This window comes from Ochotona princeps, chromosome 11 (assembly GCF_030435755.1).
Source record: "Ochotona princeps isolate mOchPri1 chromosome 11, mOchPri1.hap1, whole genome shotgun sequence".
Lineage (NCBI taxonomy): Eukaryota > Metazoa > Chordata > Mammalia > Lagomorpha > Ochotonidae > Ochotona > Ochotona princeps.
In genome coordinates, this window is record NC_080842.1 from 17,042,783 (window position 1) to 17,066,216 (window position 23,434).

Consider the following 23,434-nt stretch of genomic DNA (forward strand, 5'->3'; position numbering starts at 1 on the left):
TCAACCAGTTCAGAGACAAACAGCAGAACACTAAAGGCTCTGAATACACATCTTCCAGTCAGACAACTGTCATGGGCATTTTAAAGGATTTTTTTGTCAGCTGACCATACTTTTAAAGTATGCATATTTATTTGAAAGGGAGGAGGGTAAGTTTGAGGAAGATTTTTGTTCTGCTTGTTTATTCCATTCCTCAAATGCCTGGGCCAGGCCAGGCAACTGAATCTGAGTTCCTCATATGGGTGGCCATGATTCAAGTATTTGAACCTGCTGTCTCAAAGAGTAGACTTTAGTAGAAATGTTGCACCAGGAGCAGAGGGACTAGAGCTTAGCACAGACATGGCAATATGAGATGTGGGTATTCCAAGCTGCATGTCATATGCCCAAATGCCCACTTCTTCATTGGCTATTTGAAGGAAAGTATTTATAATTATCATGTATTTCCACAATGTTCTTTGATGCACCAAGGCACTTCAAAGTTTATGAAAATAGGAGATTAAAGATAGGTATATTTTGATGCAAAAAAACTTTTGAAACCCATCATACTGTTCATAATACATATCTTCCCCTTGGACTTCCAAGTATTCTACATTAAACTTATCTTAATGGAAAATCTGGATTATGAAAAAATGTATAGATTTCAAATATTTTGCATCAAGATAAAATCGTTTAACTCCATTTTCTCACAAACTTCCTTCAGAAGCTACCTGTGATACCAGTAACACTCGATTTAATCTTGTGAGTTCAGAAATTTCCAAGTAAGAATCTGGTGCTACTACTAATACCAGTGATCCTATTTATCATGTACTTAGTGTGCCAATTGTTTTGACTTTTGCACTAAGCTCCAAACACATTTAAGCTACCAGATTTAGCTCTTACGATAAAAGTCTGAAGTTTATAATAGTAATACTTTCAACTTTCCTGTTGAGGAAATTGAGATAAAAAGGAATTTTATAAATAAACTCACTCATAGTTTAGGTCATCTTTCAGTTTGTTTCTAAATTATTAATCCTGAAGTTAAGGCATTGTAACACATTACTAAGCCTGTCTAAGGTATCAATTAATGCAGCAAGCCAACTGATGCTCTTACTTGCCTCCAGAGAAATACTGACATGTTCTAATTGGTGAAATAATGAATACTGCTACTTAACCTGAAAAGCATCATTCAGATGGTAAAGGAGACAAGGTTACTACCATGTAATACATACCATAAAATCAGGTATCATGCCTTAAACGCTTCACATGCATTTAGCCAAAATTGAGTGGGATGTTATTACGTATCATCCCTATGTTTTATGGATGAGAAACTGACGGAAGCCCACTCACTGCAGTGCCAAAGGCTATGCTTCAGAGTGCGATGCAGTCGGGGTGCCATTAGTATTGCTCACAGTCTCTGCAACAGGAATCTTTCCTGAAACTCCTATGCAACCTCCTCTTTCCCAGCCCAGTTTCTCTCCGTCTTGGTCCTCAAAGTGGCTGCACGCTCACTAGCTTAAACACACTCCTACTCAATGACAGGTTATTATTGTTCAGAACTTACAGTTTTGGATGCTTCTTTGATAGCTTTTTTTTTAAGCAGGTGAAAGACAAATGTCTGCCAAGATTTTTCATCAAAATAATCACTTAAAATAATTGCTAAGAGATTTTATGTGTCAAATTGATGAGGAACATATAACAGTGAAAAAGTATTGGAATATAATTTGGCTTAGGCCTTCTTACTATGCCTTTTCTCCATTTTTTAAACACTGTTGAATAATAATGGAATTTGTATTATTTTTAAAAAGCCACCTTTTGTTGTGACTTCTATAAGCACAAGCATTCTTAGAACTTAGGAATAGTTGGTGTTCCTTCTTTTTTTTTTTTAATCTATAATAACTATAGAATTGCTGTGTCTGTGCAAAGCTCATAACTTTGAGAATTTTCAAAATCCATGGCTTACAGAAACAATATCTGGTATAAGCTTGTATTTATTGGCACATATTCAATTAAATAGAAATGAAACTCAACTGTAACAGAGAAGAAGCCACAGGCCTTCTTCATTTTGCAGTGAGTGTCCTGGTCTGCCGCTGATACCTATGTCTATTTCTTGCAAATTGCTTAGTACACATGGTCTGTAAAATGAAGATAATAATTAACAACGAGGAGCAAATGAATTACTGCAAATGATCATCAGTGACAGGATATAGCACTGTGTTAAGTCTATACTTTTGCTGCAAATATTCATCTTTTTAATCGGAAAGGCAGATGTACAGAGAGAAGGAGATTCAAGAATCTTCCATCCACTGGTTCACTCCCCAAATGGCCCAATGGCTGGAGCTAAACTGATCTGGAGTCAGGTGCCAGGAGCTTTTTCAGAGGCTCCCAAGGGTTTGGGCCATCATCTAAAGATTTCCCAGGGTAGAAGCAGGAAACTCGATGGGAAGGGGAGTACCTGGGACATGAACCAGCACCCATATGGGATCCTGGTGCATGCAAGGCCAGGACTTTAGCCACTATGCTACTGTGCCGGGCATTCTCTAAATATTCTTAAACTTATTGAGAAGAAAGCAATGTACAAAACCCTTAATCTTGGAAGGGCATGTCTCTAACCTGATATTTTACTAACACCTAAAATATTTTTTTAGAAATCTCTTCTCTGTTGGAAATATTGATTTTCTGCAAGTGCTGTTAAAATTGAAATTGCTATAGAACAGAAGAACTTTCATAAACATGCTGAATGTTGTCATTACTAACTATAATCAGACATGGAATGCTACTTAGGAAAATTAATGGATTCCTCACTCTTAAGCTTCATCCAGTCTTTGTGTTTCTGTCAATCTATGTCCCTGTCTCTTTTTTCTTTCTTCTTGATGTTGTTCTTTCTTTTTCTTCCTTATTAAAGAGTGTTCTGGTTCTTAATTGTTTTTCTGTGTTACATTTATTATTATTTTTGTTTTCTATATTTTCCTAACAATGCTATTTTCTTCTGCATATTTTATGTTAAGTAGTTTTGCTTCTGCAGTGATAAAATTGGAGAGTTCATCGTGTTCTGAATCTTGTAGCAATCTTTCTTCTGCTTAAATTATTTTCACAGGGATTCCTACTGATATCATCACATTTAAATGGTTATTCATTGTGACTATGTTATTTCAAAGAATTTGTATCAAAATTTGTTTCACTTTCCATAGTTTATACACATTCCTTCAGTTTCTTAAATCTAAGTCATCTTAATGTCTCTTTCATTTATAAGAGTTACACAGTATATAGTTTTTAGTATCCAGCTGTTTTCTCTTTTTACTTCTGCAATTCAACTATGAAATAACCATTAAATTCACCTTGACCTCAGACCTCTGATCATTACAAATATAAACAAATTTCTGTTCTTTAAGCAAGCCAGTGCATGTAATTTTCTATGGAAACCCAAGTTGACCAAAAACAGCAGGGAAGTTCTTTATTTAAAAAAAGTTGTCTGTGGTATATGAATACTTATCCAAATGTTAATTTTTAAATGAAAAATTGTTTACACCTAAGAAGATAAAGACCTTTTCTATGTCCTTTGGAACCCCTACACAAATTTTGCTAAAAGTGATTGCTTGCTAAACTATATCTGCAGATCCTTCAGCACTGGGTTTGTTGAGAAAAATAATAAAGGGAATTGTTCTGGAAAATGTGATGGTGCTTTCTCTCCTCTTTCCCTGTTTGAAGATTAATTTTGTGGGACTGATGAGACAAAGAAATATAGGTGCATAAAGGGACCACATGTAGATGTTCTGGTAAGAAGTCCTGCAGAGGCCCTGGTGATGCGACTACTAACAACTTACAGGTGTGCCTTTACATGGCAGTGGACTTCACATTCTGGGTTGCCTCAGTCACCCCCAAGCAGAACAGTGACCAAATGCCTGGGGTTGGGCCAAATAAACACCAACAGAATCCTAAAATCACTACCCTTGGGGGACAGTTTATTATGCAGAAATAGGTTACCTAGAAATTCGTTTGTCTCAGTAATGAACTGTGTAGACACAGATTCCAATCAGGAAGAATCAAGAGTCACCCAAAGTGGCAAGTATCAGCAGGTTCCTTGACTAGTTTCTGAAGTGTTCCTTGATGCGTGACTGGAATAATGTATATAATGTCTCTGACCTTGTTCTCTATTTCCTGAAGGTTATACTCAGGTTGTACAGCTCTCTTGTTTATAGTACAGAAAAGTTATCAACTTGCTCTGTAAGGTGTTGCCTGATACGGTTTTAATCCATGGATATGTTGGTTATTTTCACTGGTTAAATAAATTAAGGACCTCCCAGGTTTACCATTGCAGATTTACTCTTAAAATCTGATGCCAGCTAAGGGAAATTAGCCAGTCTCAGGAAGACAAACACCATGTTTTCTCTTACTTTGGAAATTAGCATTGAGTATAAAAATTGGTATCATTTGCTATGTGGTTAGAAACATCGCTTCATCAAATCGGACTGTGTCAATGACAATTTATCGTTCTTTTCCTATGTTATGATACTTGTCATGAATCCCTAACTTTGTGAATTGATATCTGTGTTTGAGTAAAATAAGTGAAAAAGTTTAAGAAAAGGAAAAAAAAAAATCAAGCCTTTAGTTTCTTTCACTGGTTTTACCATCCACTGATATTTTTCCTGAGATAATTATTATTCTGAAGATTAGGAAATGTAATTTTAGATAATCTAATGTTCTTTTGTCTATGTTTCCATCTGACATATAATTGTTAAAAGACACTATCACTATTTTTCCTACATCAGTATGGATTCATGGATTTCCATTTCATTAAGTCAAATTTGTTGTCTTTCTATCAGCAAAACATCCACCTGTATCTGTCAGTTTTCTCAAACTAGTTCTTTCATCTCGCTGAAGTGTCCCCGTCCTTTAAAAAAATAATGTGTCATTGGACACAGAAACAGAGATTTCTACTCTGCTGAACCATTTTCTAGATGCCCAGATAGCTAAACTGGTCATACTGCACCCAGGTGCACGGTGGGCAGGACAGCTACTTGGGCCATCACCAGCATTCCTTGCGTGTGCGCTAGGACGGAGCTTGAATAAGGAGTCTAAATTGGTACTGAACCTCAGCACTCTGTTGGGATGCAAGCACCCCAACCAGTATCTTTGCATCCAGTCCCAACATCAATCCCCAGGCCCCTGTCCTTGGCTTAGCATTTATTAGATGTTAGCATAAGACAACCTATGATTAATTTATCATTTCTCCCACCTTTGCTTTAGATTCAGGCATTTTCCTAAGAAATTTTTAAACTTTTTATTGGAAAATGGTATTTTAAAATAAGATTTGATAATTTGATGTTCTCAATGCCACCAAACATAAAATTCCTGGCTATTTCTGTATACAGTGCTACCAACTGATTAGCTATGTATATAACACTCACCTTTACTCCCATGTATTTCTCTATTCATATATATTGGAAATAGTGAGCTCATAAGAGTACCTTTTCTGTAACATCAGAGATTATTCTGAGCTTATCACTTTCTGTATTTCTACCACCCTTGTCTATGAATGACAAGCCTAGTTCCCATATCTTCAACATACGTGCTCAATTCTTGAGAAGAATAAGACCGGATAAATAACTGTCTCTGAAGCCCTTCTCAATTGTCTGGTAATCCCAGCCAGACATCCTTCCCAGCCGTCACTGAAACGCCTTGTGTTACTGACCTAAGTCACTGACCTTTCTATGCTGTTTATACTAGCTCTGGCTTTTCCTGGTTTTTGCCTTCCTTTACTTTGGCTGCCTGACTTACCAGGACAGAAAACAGAAAGGGTGGTAGGTAAGAAAAGCCCATTTGCCATCAAAGTTTTGAATGCAATGACATTTACAACTAAGACTTGGACCCATAAAAGGAGATGCAATACTGAATGGCAATTTATGGCTTTCATAGAGGGCAACATGTCTGTCTTCTAACTTGAGTTTAGATCAATATTTATCTCCCTTCAGCTATAAAATTTGATCCGCAAATCTCCAAATTCTCCAAAGCCAATAATCACATGAACCTGGCAGTATAATGTCAGAATTCCTCAGTTCCTTAATTTATTTTGGTTTTACTCCTTTCCACTAGACCAGATACTGTCAATTGCCTAACAATAACATTTTCCACTCTATGGTTCTGGAATTCAGTTTCTGAAATCAAGCATTCTAAGTTGTAAGGCAATGGGAAATCAAGTGTGACTGATCTTAATATGATATATATCTTAAAGAAAAATAAGAAAACTGTAATATTAACGTATTTTAATCCTGGAAGTGAGTTTACACTTTCATGAGGATGATGATGGAATGTGATGATGTTATTATGGTTTCCTAAATTGTATAACAATAATATTTTAAAATATTTACTGTTTATTTATTTGAAAGGTAGAATGGCAAAGAAAGACAGGGAAAGGGAGAAGTGAGGGAGGAGGAGGAGAGAAACAAAGAAGGGGATAAGATAGAGAAATAGAGAGGAGGGGAGGGAAAGAAAGAGATGGGGAGAGACACTGAGAGAATGTTTCCAACTATTGGTTAACATTCTAGACATCCAGGACTGGGCCAGGCCGAAGTCAGGACCCTGGAAATACTCTCTGATGTCTCAATGAGTAGATAGGGCCTAAGTACTTAGGCTAATATTCACTGCCTTCCTGGGCACAACGGCATAAATGAACAGGAAGCTGGAATAGAAGCAGAGCAGCCAGGATTCAGATTTAATACACTACACCACAATGCTGCTTCCAGCAATGACCTCTCACATGTAGGCATGTGACAGCTAAATATTTAGGGCTCTTCACAAATGGGTGTAAAACAGTGTAAAGTGTAATGTTATGGACTGAAAAGCACAAATTTGAGGGCCATTTTGAAACTTGGTGTGTCTAATGGATGACCAATTAAAATATGCAGTTTACCTCTTATCCTTTACTGCTACCTATTAGGAATTTTACATTGTTATAGCATCCTCTATAGCAAAAATAGTTCATCTGCCCACTTAACCAAATCTTTCTTATAAGAATTCCACCTCCCAGGATTTAAAAAGAATATATTGGACTGTGTCACACACAAGCACATGACTTACTTTGAGTCAACAGAATATATAAAGAATGAGTGCCATCTCCAGGTTATATTATAATGAACTATTTTTCTCTTTCTCCCACTTGTCTATACTTGGATGCAGTTCAGCAGAAACCACAACAATGAAGGCATGGAGACAATCCAGATGTCCATAGAAAGAGGAATGGATAAAGAAAGAAACTGTGGTATATCTACTCTATGGAATACTGCTCAGCATTAAGAAGAATGAAATTCTACTTAACTGGAGTCCATTATGCTCAGTGAAATAAAACAATCCCAAAGGACAACTATCATATGTCTTAATATAAGCCAACATTCATATAAATAGGTAAATATATAATATATAATACACACACACATACATAGAATGGAGACTAGAATTTGGAAAGTGAAGATGTGCTGCTGTATGCATCTCTACTCGCTAATAAAAGGAGGACACTCGATGAAAATGTTAAATAGACCTTGACAGTATAATAGACTTTCCACTATTGCCAATGCCTGTAATGCCATGAAACACTTCAATAGCAGAATGTTGGACTTGTGACTGTTGATGAAAGACTATGCTACTTCAATAATACAGGAGAAAATTATGTGTTGAGGAAAATGGTGTGTGGGGGAAGTGGAGTTGCAGAAAGAGAAGGAGGAGGGAGGAATCCCTGTGCCTACAAAACTGAATCATAGAAAATAATAATGAAAATACCAAAAAGGGGTCACAGTATATGAGAGCCTCCACTTACGGAGAAAGTAGTGTAACAGCTTATACCTGAGTGATCCAAATCTGCAAAGCTGGAATGCTTCACCAGGAAAAGTCCAGAGTACCACCACCTTCCTCAGCCGCTCACTGATCACATATTTTTGGGTACTGTTCTGGCACAGAAGCCCTGTGCTCTAGCCTAGAACATCACCGCATTATTGACATGTGGACAGCTCAGAGGAACAATGCCCTCACTAAGAGACAGGTTGGTTCTGAAGCTGACCTCACCACCCTGTGCTAATTCAACAGACAAGAACACGGAAGCAGGAGCTAATAAAAGCAAACCAGAATATATTGATTCAAACCCTGAACACTGCATTTAGTTTAACAGACAGCTCGTCAGGAAATCCTTTCTTCTGCTGTCAAACAAGCATTACAAGTTGTCTTTTATTCTTATCCCTCAATTAGAAAAGAGATAAAGGAGTGATACCTTTGGCCTTCAAACACTAGAATGTGAGGTGCATAAATGGTTGGGTTTCACTGTCCTTTCAGGCTGTCAAATTTAATTATTATGCTCTGAAAAAAATAAAGATACATCCTCTTTCTCATACAATTGGTTATTTCCCTCTTCCTGTCACAATTAGAGAGGTGCAAGTCCTACTTTTACCTTAATATGAAAATGTCCTATGGTATTTTCTACTTTAGAAAGTTCAACAACCTGTAGTTGCTCTTGGCTTTCTATGTTAGTCTAATATTTGGAATATAAATGAAGCCATAGGTCAATGTGATTCTGCCTGAAAGCACTAAATTTAGAACTTTCTTCTGTGTAAAGGTTTATATCTTTGCTTACTAGGTCTAAAAAGAAGACAATGCATTCAACAACATCAATAGCTAACAGGCAGGGATATAAAATAAAAATAAAAATTTTAAATATGCAAACATAGCCTTAAAATGCCTTTATGTTCCATGATATAAAGATTGCTTGTGAAGGTTAAATGTGTGTACATAAAACACATATGCATACACACACATAAACACACACATACACACACACACATATATATGTATTAATTCATTCAAACAAATTATTACTGAGCAAGGCAAGGATGCTTGGAAGTCAAGGTTCAGCAGCATTGCTCAATATGATGACAGGGTATTTAAAGCACAGATGTAGGTGCTGGACATTTTATTCCTCCACTCATGGCATTCAGGAGGCAGCATTACTTGGTGAGTTACCATTAATGGGATTAGCATTACTTGTGTGAGCTGGGAAAATTCTTGCATGTTTTAAAGCATACAAGACTAAGCTATGCTGCATCTGTGAATAGTATTTACTATAAACAAGTTTTCCCCAGGTAAATACATATACCTATGGCATAAATAAATTAATCCTCTGGAACACCCTGAATCAAAAGTCCATTTACAAAATGCCATTGTTCACCCAGGATAAAGTCAGAAGGGATCCATTCTCATTTTAATGCCTAAGAATACCTCTTAAATAGAAAGTTTCACACCGCAAGCTTAAAATTCTAGAAGAAACATCACACAGATCTCTTGTCACATGTAACTTTAAAGTCTTGAAGCATGGCTCCCTAACTTATATGAAGCACCCTGGAGTCACTGGCTCTTTGTAGTGTTATTTGTCAAATGACTCAAACACTGCTTGGGAGTATATGTGAGGTTACTAATCAAGCCGTAAGACTTTAAATTGCATGCTAAACCATACGTAATGTTTTTCCTGTATGAATTTATATTCCAAATTATAACTTCCTTTGATACCTTTATTTTCCTTAAATATCATGGGCACAAGTAAAACTACTTTACACAGTATTCTAGGAAGAGACTAAGAATTCATCAAGAATATGAATGTGTGTATTTGCTGATTTGTGTTTAACTGTGGAAGATGGGTCCCTCCATGAGAGATAAAAATGTGTTGGATATTGTGTGGGATTCTCGCAAATGAAAATATTTTCACTTAGCATTTATTTGTTAACAATGTGGGGCTCACATAATCTGGTTGGGCAGAACGTAGTAGTAGAAAACAAAGGAATTTTGTGAAGACAGCACTTCACTGCAACAATTATGATACAATTCAAAGTATCACAAGAAACAGAGGAAGTCAATCTTCCACAAGAACACAAAAGCCACTGAGGGTTCTAGATTCCACCTTAAATTAAAAATGCAAAGTACCCAAGAGTAATACTGAAATATAGATGAGACACTTTTCGGTCATGTGTACAGCATCCTACATACCTATATTGCTCTCCAGAGTGACACCTAGTAGGCAGTACCAAATAAATTTATCCAACTGAAATGAAATCAACAGTAAGAATGTTATCTATAATTCTAAGTTTATAGCGGCTCTGTTCATAATAAATAAGATATGGAATCACCCCTGATGCCTGTAATCTGAAGACTGGATAAAGACACTATGGGATATACACACTAGGGAATACTACTCAGCCATAAAGAAAAATGCAATGTTGTCTTTTGCAATTAAATGAATCCAGGTAGGAACTATTATGCTTGGTGAAATATGCCAATCCTACAAACATATATTAATGCTTTCCCATATGATCATTAATACACAGAGTACATAAGAGTGAGATTGACATCCTTGGATTAGATTATTATTTACAGCCTTTGTCTATACTCCACTGTAAAAATTAGCAAGTATAAAACAAGGAAAGAAAAAGGCAGGTGGGTACGAATACAGGCAGAGGGAAGGCAGGATAAAACACATCACTATACTCCTAAATCTGTATAGTGGAGTATGTGAAATTAGCTTACTTTATATATATAAAAAGATGAAAAATTAAGATAAAGGAACCAATAATTATTACATGTTAAAATTGTATCTGCCCAGTCATCCTGAAGGTGCGTATTTGAAGCTCCTTGCTCGCTCTTAGCCTGAATAACTATTTAAATATCAGTGCCCAGACCCTTGCCTGATGTTCTTCTTGCTGTTAGTATTGCATGCCAATCAATAGTTAAATAACAACAATTTATTCATTTATTTGAAAGTCAAAATTATACAGAGAAGAGAAAGAAAGATCACCCATCCCTTGGCTTATTCATCAGAGGTGACAATGGCCAAGGAGTCAGCCAGGCCAGAGCCGAGAACAAGGAGGTTATCTGGGTGTCCCCTGATCTGGCAAGGAACCAAGTAAATGGGTTATTTTCAGTTGTTTCTCCCAGGCCATTAAGCAAGCAACACTTTCAAAAGTGGTACAGACAAGAGGTGAGCCAGCACTTAGATGGTATGCTGGCCTCACTGGTGGCTATTTAGCCTGCTACACCATGAAGCCAGTACCCACAACTTGTTGTGATTGGTATTTTTTTTTTAATTTCCTGTCCTTGTAACACAAGAGTCAAGTGGGCCATCTTGTACCCCATCCTTTACCAACTTTATTGCCCAGTCAAAGAAGAAAAAGAACATGGGGCAATGAGGCAAGTACAGTCAAGGGAATCACTGCAAACATTCACCAAATAGTGTAGTATCTTACTGGACATACGTGATGAGATCTTCTGGGGGATGTAGGGAGTATAGGTGAGAGTTCCCGTATGCCACTGGTTCAAATGTTGGCCACTAAGTATCCTTACTCAACAATGCTTGTTCAATTTCATTGCCATTCAGCTATAGGATTTTCTTGACATAAACCAGGCCTTTATGTCTGTGACATTAATTGCATTAAAATTGCTATCTCCAGGTTCGCGTTAATGCATTGCAGAGAAGACAGTGAGATAGCTCAAGTACTCAGATCCTTGCTACCTACATGAGACCTGAAGTGAGCCTCACCCGCTGTACCAAGCATTTGAACAGTAAACCAAAAAAAAATGGAGATCTTTCTTTGTCTCAGTCTCTCCCTCTCTATGCCTTGAAATAATAATAATAATGAAATAATGATACATACATGAATAAAATGTAATTTACAATAAAGAGGCAACATAACCTCTTTATTATGTGTTGAGCCCAATTTTAGACATATGTGTACACAGCCACATAGACAAATATAATGATATCATTACATTTTAATTATTCAGGTGAATTATCAGAAGCATGGAAAGCTGATTTAAGAGTAGTAGAAGAAGGATACAATATGAAATGCTTAGAAACAGAGCCCATGCTTTAAAATTGCATGCTAACTTCTCCCACATGGCTCTAACTCAACTGGGTGTCAATAAACATATCTGAAATCCTGTATGTCCATTTCAAATTCAAACCTTTGAAACACCAAATTAAACCTCATTTTATTTCTTCTATTAAACTTTAGACCAGTTTGAGTACATCTAAAAAACTTTTTTTCTAAATAAAAGTCATGCATGCAGATAGCAATTCAAAAGAGCTTGTGCTTAAAATCATGAACTTCTTCCCCATCCACTGTCTCATTGCTAAGCCTGTTATTCTTTAATTTCAGCAGGTGGCTGATTTTAATGACCCTAATATTTTAATAATGAATGTAATGTGTTCTGAATAATATGAGTACAGCACTATTCCACTTAATTTACTTTCAAACTACTGACTTAGATACCTTTGAAAATATGTATGAATCCTATAGAACAAGAGTCTAGTTCACCTTTAACCTTTTCCCTGCTTAATTGTTAATATAATATTCCCATTTTAGTTCCTTTTGTACATTTTTTTACTTTTAAATAGACCTTGGCATTTTATTTGTCCATCACCTTCTTTCACCTTTACTCTGTATCCCTACAGCACATACTTTTCTCCACCTAAGAAACACAATTTTACTCTCTTAAGACCAATAATATTTACATACTTAAACAGTATTTAAATTCTCCTCTGCAGCTACAACAAGCACCTTGTTGCTATATGGCCCTTATTTTCTGGATGGAAATCAAACAGCATATCTTGCAGTTGCATATTCTTTCAAGAAGTAAACAACATTCCACAACCTCGATTGACAGTACCTGTAACTTTCAGCTTTTCAGCCCCAATGGTAATCTCCTCTTCATCTGCAGCAAACAGCACCCTGCCACCTTCACCGGCTCTCACTTCAAACCTTTTACACTGAGCCTCCACAGCTTCAGCTCCTAAGGTCAGAGGAAAAGTGTAACATGAAATGGGTGTTCAGGAACACTAGCATGTTTTTTTAAAAAAGCATACGTATACAGAAATCACACTGCCGTTCTCTTTTCTATCTGCATTACCCTTTTAAAGTATTACTTTTTAAAGAAGTTCTTGAATATAGTAGAGCTTTTCTGGGCTAAATTTGTTGAGCATATATGCCATATAACCTCTAAATTTATGGCATGATGTTAAATCAGTGGGTTTAGTTAAAAGTATTTTTTCTTTATTTCTATAAGGAGGGATTATGTGCTTTGTTCTCTGTTGCAGGCTAAAGACTTGACATTAAACCTGGCATTGGCTGGAAGTAAAATAAATTTTTATGCACTGTATAACTTCCATACTTTCTCTCTGAAATCAGACAACAGTACCCGAGTTTGCTACATCACAGGGTACTTTAGAACATTATTAAGTCATGAATATTTAATTTATTTACACCACTAGGGTTCTAATGTTGCTGTTTTACCTTTTATTGTCAATGAATTTCAATCTGTTTTATAGTCAATATTGGAATTTTACATAATGCTCCTTAATGCTTTTTCCAAAGGATAGTTTCCTTGCTTTCTTGAAATGTATATGGAATCGCTATAATTATAAAATACAAGTAGAAATCTATTTGTAATTTATAAGCCAATTTTAAAAACTAATCTATTCACAACCCACATTTTCAGTTCCTGTATTTATAATACATGACTAATTTGTGAGTAAGGAGAGTTTTAACAAAAATTGAAATAAATAAAATTTTACTAGATCTTAGACCAACAAGGAGAAACGAGAAATTCCAATGAACAAGGAGGAGGAATGACTATTTTCCTAACACCAAATTCATTATTTTGCCATAACACAGTGGGTATGTTTCCACATCTCCTCTTCCTATGATAGTTGAAGCATCTTCCACCCAATCATTTCCCAATATGCATTTCCATTGTGTGTCAGTTACGTGAATGAAAAAATTAAAGGACAAGATCATTTTGCATTCCAAAAAGTCATTTCATTTGGAACGCTACTGTTTTCACTTGGGAACTTAGTTCATGAAGCAAATGTGGCAGAATGGATTACAGACTTAATCTTTCCCCCCCTTTCTGTGTAACACTGCAAATGTTCTATTCCCCAACCTAGCCACTGTCTGCCACAAACGGAGCGTCACTGTTGTCACAGCTTCTCATGAAAATTAAACAAAAGGAAACATGAATAAAAAACGTTGATAACATGGAAAGTTCCCTGAAAAGTGGGTTATCTTTCTTAGAATCTAAGTAGACACACACACACACACAGATATTTCATTTTTCAAAGACCAACATCGAAATTCCAAAAGATTCAACTAGTGTTATGTTAAGGGAGAAAAATTGGTGTTAAATTTGTGGATTATAAAGTTCAAATTCACATGAAGGTCTTTTAAACATTTGTTGTCGTTTGCTGTTTTTTAAAACAAAACCTTCCCTTATAATATCTAGTTAGAGTCTGAGAAAACCAGGGTGACCTATAGTCCACAGTAATATCATTGAATATATGATCTCAACAGAGTGTACTAATTCAATGTTTCTCTAATGATAGCATAACCTTTCAAATGCTATGTTTTCAGATTTTTGTGTCTATGAAATACAATGGGTGATAATAAAAACATGTGCTTTAGATCAATGTTTTTTAAATGTAACTTCTGGATTTTGAGTAGCTGTGTTGAAACGTCTTTTAGAGACAGGTATGAAGTACATATGAGATATTACAGATACATGCACATTTTTAGCACTTACACATTGCTTCTTTAAATATTCTGTTGGTGAACTGCGTTGCTTTAGAAATATATAATTATCTTTAATCTATATGGAAGCATATAAAATTGCTATCTAAATATATACATGTACATAAATAACCTCCTTTACACACATATTCACTCATTACCAGGACTTATCTTGACATAATTCTAGTTCTTGATGTAGAATTTAATTTGCTAACATGAAAATGCTCTACGATATGTGATACAAGCTATTACAAATGCAAGTTTCAAGAAATGGTGTGTGGATTTGGCAATGTGAATTGAAACTTTAATGCATTAAAAGTAAAAAAAAGCCACAAATAAACACATGCAAGATTACAGTATTGAATGAATATAAAATTTATACATCATATAACAATTTTCATCATATTACTTAAATTACAGAGGTTACATTGCAAGCATTTACCACTGCATTGGCAGTACAATCATTTTAAGTCAGAAAATAGCTTTGAATACTTTGTATTTACATGTGTTCAATTTCTTTTCTACAGGCAGAGGAGCAGAATATATAATCAAAGTCGGAGTAAATTTGTATGACTATTTTTTTAAGTTCATAAATTAAATGAATGCAGTTGAATTCAATAAATCCTAACACCTTTTGTTTTTTTATTGGGTTTTCATTTTCCTGACTACCCATTTGGTAGACCAGAGCAAAGCAAGTTCTAGCTGTTCAAAGGAACAGTAAAGTTCAATTCAGTGTCATCTCAATGATGGTTCCAGGAGAGCAATGTGCCCTGATGTCTTCAGATAAGGCAGAAACACTCTTCTTAGAGTGGATCACAGAAAAGTGGATTATCCAAGTACCTGCTTATTCATCTTTTTTGCCAATTTGCCAACTAAAACACCAAGACTAATATCCATAATAACATTTATGTCAGCAACTTCAACCAGGCAAGAATTGCAGACTTAGAATTGGCAGGTTAAATAGACAAAAGAGAGAATCAGGGTGATAATGCTAGGAAAAGATTGAGTTACTCTACATAAAACACATATGTTATGTTATCTAGTTCACTTCATGGTTCATACATATGCATTAAAATGAACCAACAGAAGCAAAAACAGCCATGGTGCTACTATCTTGTTTCCCTCGGAGATAGTTCCATTGCCATTCTGGATCATTTATGTGTGTCACACTCATGTTCACCAGCCAAGGTCAACTTTGGCTGACAAGCAGAAAGGCTCCAATGATCAAATCTGTCTTTGCATTTTACTATTGACATCAAAATAATTCTTCAACTGGGAATGTTTTTTTTTTAATAATCACTAGGGCCTGGTGTGGTAGCCTAGCAGCTAAAGTCCCTGCCTCACCCACACCAGGATACTGTATGATTGTTGGCTTGTGTCCTGGAAGCCTCACTTAACATCCACCTTCCTGCTTGTGACCTGGGAAAGCACTTGAGGATGACCCAAAGCCTTGGGACCCTGCACCATGTGGGAGGCCCAGAGGAGGCTCCTGGCTCCTGGCTCCTGGCTTTGGATTGGCTCAGCTTTGACCATTGTGGCTACTTGGGGAGTGAATCAGTGGAAGGAAGATTCTCTCTGTCCCTCCTCCTCTCTATATATCTGTCTTTCCAATAAAAACAAATCTTTAAAATAAATAATCACTAATGTTGTTAAGAGACTATTATCCAGAAATTAGCAAGGTGGTAATATAGGGTATGGAAAGGTTTAAATTGATAGAGAATCATTATCCAGGGTGAAGTAAAGATGGCAGTTTTTAGGAAATAGGAGAGGGCAGGCCAACAACAGAGGAGTACCTGGAGGCTGAAGGACACAGGGAAGCAGTGGAGACAACAGAGAACAGTTTTGCAGTGCCCAGATACACCAGGAGAAGCCAGGACTGGAAATCTAAGCTTCACCTTTGCCCAGAGATCCACCGGCAGCCAGGTGGGAAGGGGAGTTCACTGGGAGCTTAGGAGGTGAACCCAGGCAAGAAATGCCCATCTTGCTGATTTGTTTGATCTGACCCCAAGTAGAGACAGAGCAGCTGCAGGAGTACAGAGGCAGACCATAGGGGAAATCTACCACAAGAGCCCAGGACTGAGACGCACTGAGCGATCAGCACAAGTTACTACAAATGAAAAACAGGGTACTGAATGCAAACAGTAAAATCAGCCTGTAGACCAATGAGCACCACAGTGTAGAAACTGGCCGAAGGAGAAGAATCTGCTAACCAAAATTGCAATTACCCAAGGTAAAAGGAGAGACAGAAGCACAATGAATATTACTGATGCCTCCCCCACAAAGGAGCAAAAGCCTTTGTCAACTTGAGTTAATTGAGGAGGACATTGAGAAAATGGGGGATAAAGAACTTTAAATCTTTATTATAAAGCTTTTTGTAAATAATGACAAATACATACAGGGGTTCAAGGACTATGTCAGACAGGAAATAGCAACACTGAAACAATATCAGGGCAAATTGTTAGAAACGAAGAACATAATGAAGCTAACTAAAAATGCAGTGGAGAGCCTCAACAATAGAATGAATGAGACAGAAGAAAGAATCTCAGAATTGGAAAACATTTCTTCCCACAATAGGGAAACAATCAAAAAGCTGCAAGTGGAGCTGGATCAAGCTAAAATAAAGACACAGAATACACTTGTTTTTCATTAGTACATGGAACTTTGTCGAGGATTGATCATATTATAGTCCACAAAATAAACCTCAGCAAATTTTTAAAAATTAAAATTATTCACTGCATTTTCTCAGATTATCATGGAGTGAAACTGAAGACCAATAAGTCAAAATACCCCAGAAAACATGCAGAAACTTGGAGACTGAATCATATGCTACTAAATGAATAATGGTTTATAGAGGAAATCAAAGGGGAAATTAAAAAAAAGTTCGAAACAAATAAGGCATCAACCAAGCATATCAAAACTTACGGGGCATGGTCAAGGCAGTGTTAAGAGGAAAGTTCATCTCAATTAATGGTTATGCCAAGAAATTAGAAAAACACAGAGTAAATGAGCTAACCACACATTTAAAGCAGCTAGAAAAAAAAAAAAAAACAGAGTAAAGCAATCACACAATTAGCAGGAAAAGAGAAACAACCAAAATAAAGGAGGAAATAAACCAAATAGAGTCCAAAGAACCCACACATAAATTCAATGAGTCAAAGACCTGGTTCTTTGAGAAAATCAACAAGTAGATTCTCCACTAGCCAACTAACCAAAAAATGAGGAAGAAAATATCCAGGATTTACACTGCCTTTTTTTCCCCCAAGGTTTATCTTGGTACTATTTAGTGTGGAGAGTAAAAAACAATGAAGTTCAAACTAGATGTGCTTGTCTCTAATTTCACTGTCTTCAAACATAACATGGTGGAATCTTTCTTTTATAGAGCACTGCACTTAAAACTTGTACATGTGAGAATATTCAAGGACTTGAAAAAAATTACTAAGAGGTTAAAATATACCTGTCAGAAAAATTTAAAAATAGATAAAAATGGGACGCATATTTGGTCTAGAATTTAATATGCAAACCAGGGCATTTGTATCACACATTAGAATCCCTGAGCTTAGTCTCTAGCTGGGTTTCCTGACTCCTACTTTCCAACACTCACTTGGAGAGAGAGCAATGATGGCTCAGATAGTTGGGTTCCTATGATCTACATGGGAGCCTTATGTACTGTCTGTGTCAGCCCCTCTTGGCCGAGGGAATTTGGGGAATATATCAGCAAATGGGAGCTATCTGCCTCTCTTCATCTACATGGTTCTCAAATAGCAAGTAAGAACATTTTAAAAATCCACATGCAAATTGTTTCAAAATTATCCACTAAACTCTTAAGTTTACCGCAAAGCAAAATACCCTTTCAAAATATGTAGTGTACATTGTTTTACACCATGTGTATCATTATAAATACCCTGTGGAATACTCAAATTGGGGAAAGGAGGAGAGGGGAACACAGAGGCAAGGGGAGAACGGAGAGCAGGGGAGAGGGGAGAGGGGAGAAGAGGAGGAGAAGGGAGAGGAGAGTAGTAGAGGAGCTGAGCAGCACAACTGTGTAAAGGAAGGCCAGGCAAGGCAGGGAGTCTTCCCACGGACAGAACTGCAAAGCCTTGGACATCTGCAATCCTCAGTGAATCATGCCCATGATGTCTGCCTAGATCCTTCCTATAGGAACGATTGTCTAGTTTATAACCCTAGGGGTAATCATTCTTTGTCCAACAAATGAAGTAACTGCATGAACTCTGATTTTGAGGAAACGGTACATCCATTCTTGTGTTTCCCTACTCCATAACTCCCTACCAACACCAGTGTCTGGACCAGTATATTATACACACTGATTCCTCAATTACGATTTTTTATAATTGAGAAGAATTTTACACTCTTCCATTTGTGTTTTATTGTTGCCTTGTGCATAATCTCTACTATTATAAATTATTGCTATTAATATACCTTTTAAAAAAATACACGCATAAGCATTGTTTCAAGAATTACACTCAATACCCATAGATCTCAAAAATGTTAACACCAAATAAACTTATATTTCCATTCCATCTGCTTTTGAATTTACCAAAGTATGTAGTACTGGTTTTAACTGTGACAGGTTTAGTATTAGAACTAGTGGTGTATTTGAATCCTAATGCTGTTCTACTTACTCTAACAATACAGCAGAAGCTCAGATGTTTCAGGAGCAAGCTGACTTTTCAGTTTATCTTCCTTTTCCTTCCACTATCTGCTAATTTCTCATATTTAAATCTTTTCCTGAATATCCTAGAAGTTCTTTTTTTCTCAATTCTTTAATATGATTTGTGTTAGTGTGTGAGGATTGGGTTAGTATGTGTGGCTATTTTAAAGGTACATAAACATTTAACTTGAAACTCATTCATTTTTTCTAAGGCCTGTCATTAAAAACCTAATATTAAAGACATCATGTGTTGACATTATATATTAAAATCACTGATAATCTTTAGTTACCTTTTATTGTAACACTGATAATCATCACATAATACATCACAGGATGATAATATTTGATATTTATGCAGTATAAGTAATTTAATGAAGGTTGGGAGGTTAGGGGTGTGTGCGTGTGTGTGTGCGTGCGTGCGTGCAGGGGGTTATCTCATCAATTTGGTAGTACACAGAGATTTTTAGAGAGAATTGATTATATTGTACTATTTTATTCCTGGAAAAAGATATTCCTTGGTCTTTAAATCATTTCTACCTTTTCCAAGCAAAACTTAGAGTTCACCATTTAATGGACTTAGAGCATACAAGGCAGCTACTACAGCATATCACAAATATATGCTAATATAATTTCCACAGAACCACAGGAGATCTCAATTCAACTTAAGAAGAAGTGAAATATCCAGATGTTTATGAATATGCTTTGTGTCTTTCAGACAAGATACTGTAGAGTCAGGACACAGGCCCAGTAATACTGTCTCAAGACCCCAAAGCACTGGGGATTCTGTGTGGCTAAATCATCTACCCAAAGTATGAAACTAAAGATAATATGCCATTTGGCATTCCCCAAGATTAGCCGTTTTAGAAATCTTTTGGATAACAACATACAGAAAAATTAAAGAATAAATTTCTACATAACGTATGTCAGTTTTGAGCCTCTGTGCTGGCTAGTGGTTGTTTGTTTTTGTTTTCCCTTCTCCTTTCCTACCCAGCCTTAGGAACAGAAGACATCCAGTGGAAATCTTGTTACAGAGTATTTCCAATTCCTTCCCTGATTTTCTCCCTAGAGCTAAGTCTGATCAGGCTTTCTCCCACCTCCTTATCAGGACTACCAATGATCTCTACATGAGTAAATTAAGTGACCAATTCTCAGTCCTTATCCACTGAATAATATTTGACACTATTTCATTCACTTTATTCTAGAAATCTTTGCTTCCTTGTCATCAGTGACAATCTTATGCTGATTTCCCACCACCACCACGGCCATTCTTTAGGCTCCTTTATGGAAATGCATTCCTCACACTGAGTCCAAGAGAGCATGTGCGTTTCATATTTTTACAAGCAATACTGATTTCTGATACAACTGTTACTCTCCCTGGTCAAAGCAATTAATTTGAGCATCAGCACACAACTCAAACATTTTCCTATTTTTTTTGCTGTAAGTTTTGTGAAAGAGACATGATCCTTTCAACTCACAGACCTGAATATAATGTGAATTTAAAGACTTTTAAGGTGAGCTGTGTGCTGTTTGGCAACTGGCCAGAGATGTCAGCTAGTTTGTGGAATGGACAGCGACAAGAAGAGCAGCAGCACAGAAACACACTCCTGAGAAATCTGCTTCAAGGAAAAAAAAAAAAAAGAAAAAAGAAAACAAAAGTGGATCCAATCAGAGACAACTTAATGTAGCCCTGGACACTCCAATTACAAAAGTCAGTCAGTCAATTACCTTGGTCATGTTCAATAGTTCATACATTTCAAATTGTGTTTCCTTGAACTATACTTTTTAAAAAGGAATTCTTTATTTTATCACTGTGTCTTTATGAATTATTCTGTGCCTCCCTCATGCTCATTTTGATTAAATAAGAGGAATCGTTTACTTTCAAAAATCATTACATCTCACAAATAAAAATATTCATCAGTGTTTAATTAAAAGAAAATAAAAGGTCAGTGTTTCCTAAATCAATGCTGCAAGGACAGACATTAAAATATCCTCAGGCAATTTCTTTCATCCCTTCTGTATAAAGCAGACTGAATATTTACAATATTCAGACAATTTTAAACCTGGTCTTAATGGAATAAATACAACAGCAGACAAATTTGCATTATAGGATCAGTTTAGTGATTTCTGAAACAAATTTACTTCTTGTGATTAACTGACCAACCATTTATAAAAAACGTACCATAATTTTTTTCCTGGACTTGGCATTTGCCTAATTTTGAAATGATCAGCTATTGCCCACATTGTGTAACAGAAGTGAATTCAGATACTTTGGAATTATAATTTTTGTTACGGGACCCAATTGCATAAGATGTCCAATTGTGGATGAAAACATTGGTGTGTGAGACATTGATCTCTCAACATTTCTTGCATTTCATGATCATTCAAGAAGGCATTTTGCCCTAACAACTCATAAACACAAAATAGTCTATATGCAGTCAGCATTATAATCATAATTGTCACATAAAGTAGAACCAGTGAATACACTTTACAGTTATAGTTTTGGTTTAGTGCTCTCATAAGAGAACAAAGTTTTTTGAAAAAAAAATACATTTAGTATCTTCTGGTACTCTCTCTTCCTACTTTCCATTTCTCAGACACTGACAATTTCTGAAACAGTGTTGTATTAATTAGGGAAAGATGTGTTTGGAAAGTGAAGCTGGTAGACCTCTTATTTGGTGACACCCAATTATCATGCTTTCCCCCTGCTTTATTTTTATTACATGTTATGTTAAAAGGAAAAACATACTATCCATCTAGTATTTACCTTTTTCTTACTCATCAGCTTACTCTGATGTTAAGCTACATTTTGACTTGACACACAGGGTACTTTTTAAATAAAATCTTCATACCTTACCTGTCTATTATGTTTTTAACTTTTTACAAATATTAACACACTAAAAATGCAATTACAATTAATGCCATCATAAATAAAATGAGCTGGTACAGTTTCCTAATTTTTTATGACTGTTTCTTTGGAATTTCATTGTACCTTTCATTGTAACATTATAAATTTTAGAAATACTCAATAGTGAAATGATACTAATTAAATGTAAGCTTTTTTTCAAATCTAAAACTATCATCTAGTTTTTAAAATGTTCTGATAATTTATCAAATTTACTGGAAGTAATTTTAACAGTATACATATGTATTTTATCTACTATAATAAAGCATGCAGAAATCACTCGGCAGAGATTACTGTTCAACAATTTCAAGAATTCAATTTCAACTGGCTGAACAGAATTGAAAAGAGAAATATATATACACTGCCTAGAAGAAACAAATCCCACCAACAAAGATATATACACGAAAGTGAAAGAATGGATAAAAACATACTATGCAGATAAAAATCAAACACAAGTAGTAGCAGTATCTTATCCTCAAACAAACCAGATGTAACACAAAAACCATTACAACAGCACAATGATTAAGGGATCAACTCAATGGGAAGATGTGACTACAATAAAAGAATAAACACCAAATGGAGAAAATCCAACTATTTAAAACAAGTGCCAGTTAATCCAAAGAGGAACATAGGCTTCCATTCCATAATAATGGAGACTTCAATATCCCACCTTCATCACTGGACAGAGCAACTAGACAAAAATTAGCAAAGAAACATTTATTTCTGGGTTAGTTTCACTGTGATCAGATAAAGTGTTCTGTCATCTCTGGTGTTTTGTGTTCGGGCCTTTTGTTGATGCGGTCCTCAAACCCTTTCTCATCTGAATTTTGGGATGGCTACAATGACTAAGAGACTTCTTAACAGGCTGCAAATCGGCATGGAGAGAAAGCAACCTGTGCTGAACAGAGCTGCACAGATTACACAGACTGTTCGATTTCATTCTCAAATAGATACTCATACGCAAGAGATTTAATTCAAATATTCCATCTGGTCATTTTCTTTGCAAATTGAAGTCTACAAGATGCTTTTTGGGGAATCTGGGTAATGCTTTAAGAAAACCACTTAGGATTCCTATGTAATTATAAAAACATGCTGTAGTTGTACCACATCAATAATAATGATCATTGCCTGAAAATATTATAATTCATTATTATCACATTTGATTCCAAATACAGAATCTTTAACCCTTTCATCTTGACATTGATTCTAACTTACTGTTTAGTACACTGATACATGTGTGTGTGTGTGCGTGTGTGTGTGTATGTATCTACCCACTTCCCCCAGATACAGTTAGGAAAA

At 36.0% G+C, this 23,434-nt stretch overlaps 1 protein-coding gene across 2 annotated transcripts in view; it reads right to left on the reverse strand.

Annotated features, from left to right (window-relative positions):
* The window catches only part of SGCZ (sarcoglycan zeta), a 1,025,749-nt gene that overhangs the window by 49,944 nt on the left and 952,371 nt on the right, over positions 1 to 23,434 (reverse strand). For both annotated transcript variants that reach the window (XM_058669862.1, XM_058669863.1), the window contains exon 6: positions 12,670 to 12,792. In XM_058669862.1, coding sequence (XP_058525845.1) covers positions 12,670 to 12,792 — 123 coding nt within the window. The remainder of the gene's footprint in view (positions 1 to 12,669; positions 12,793 to 23,434) is intronic.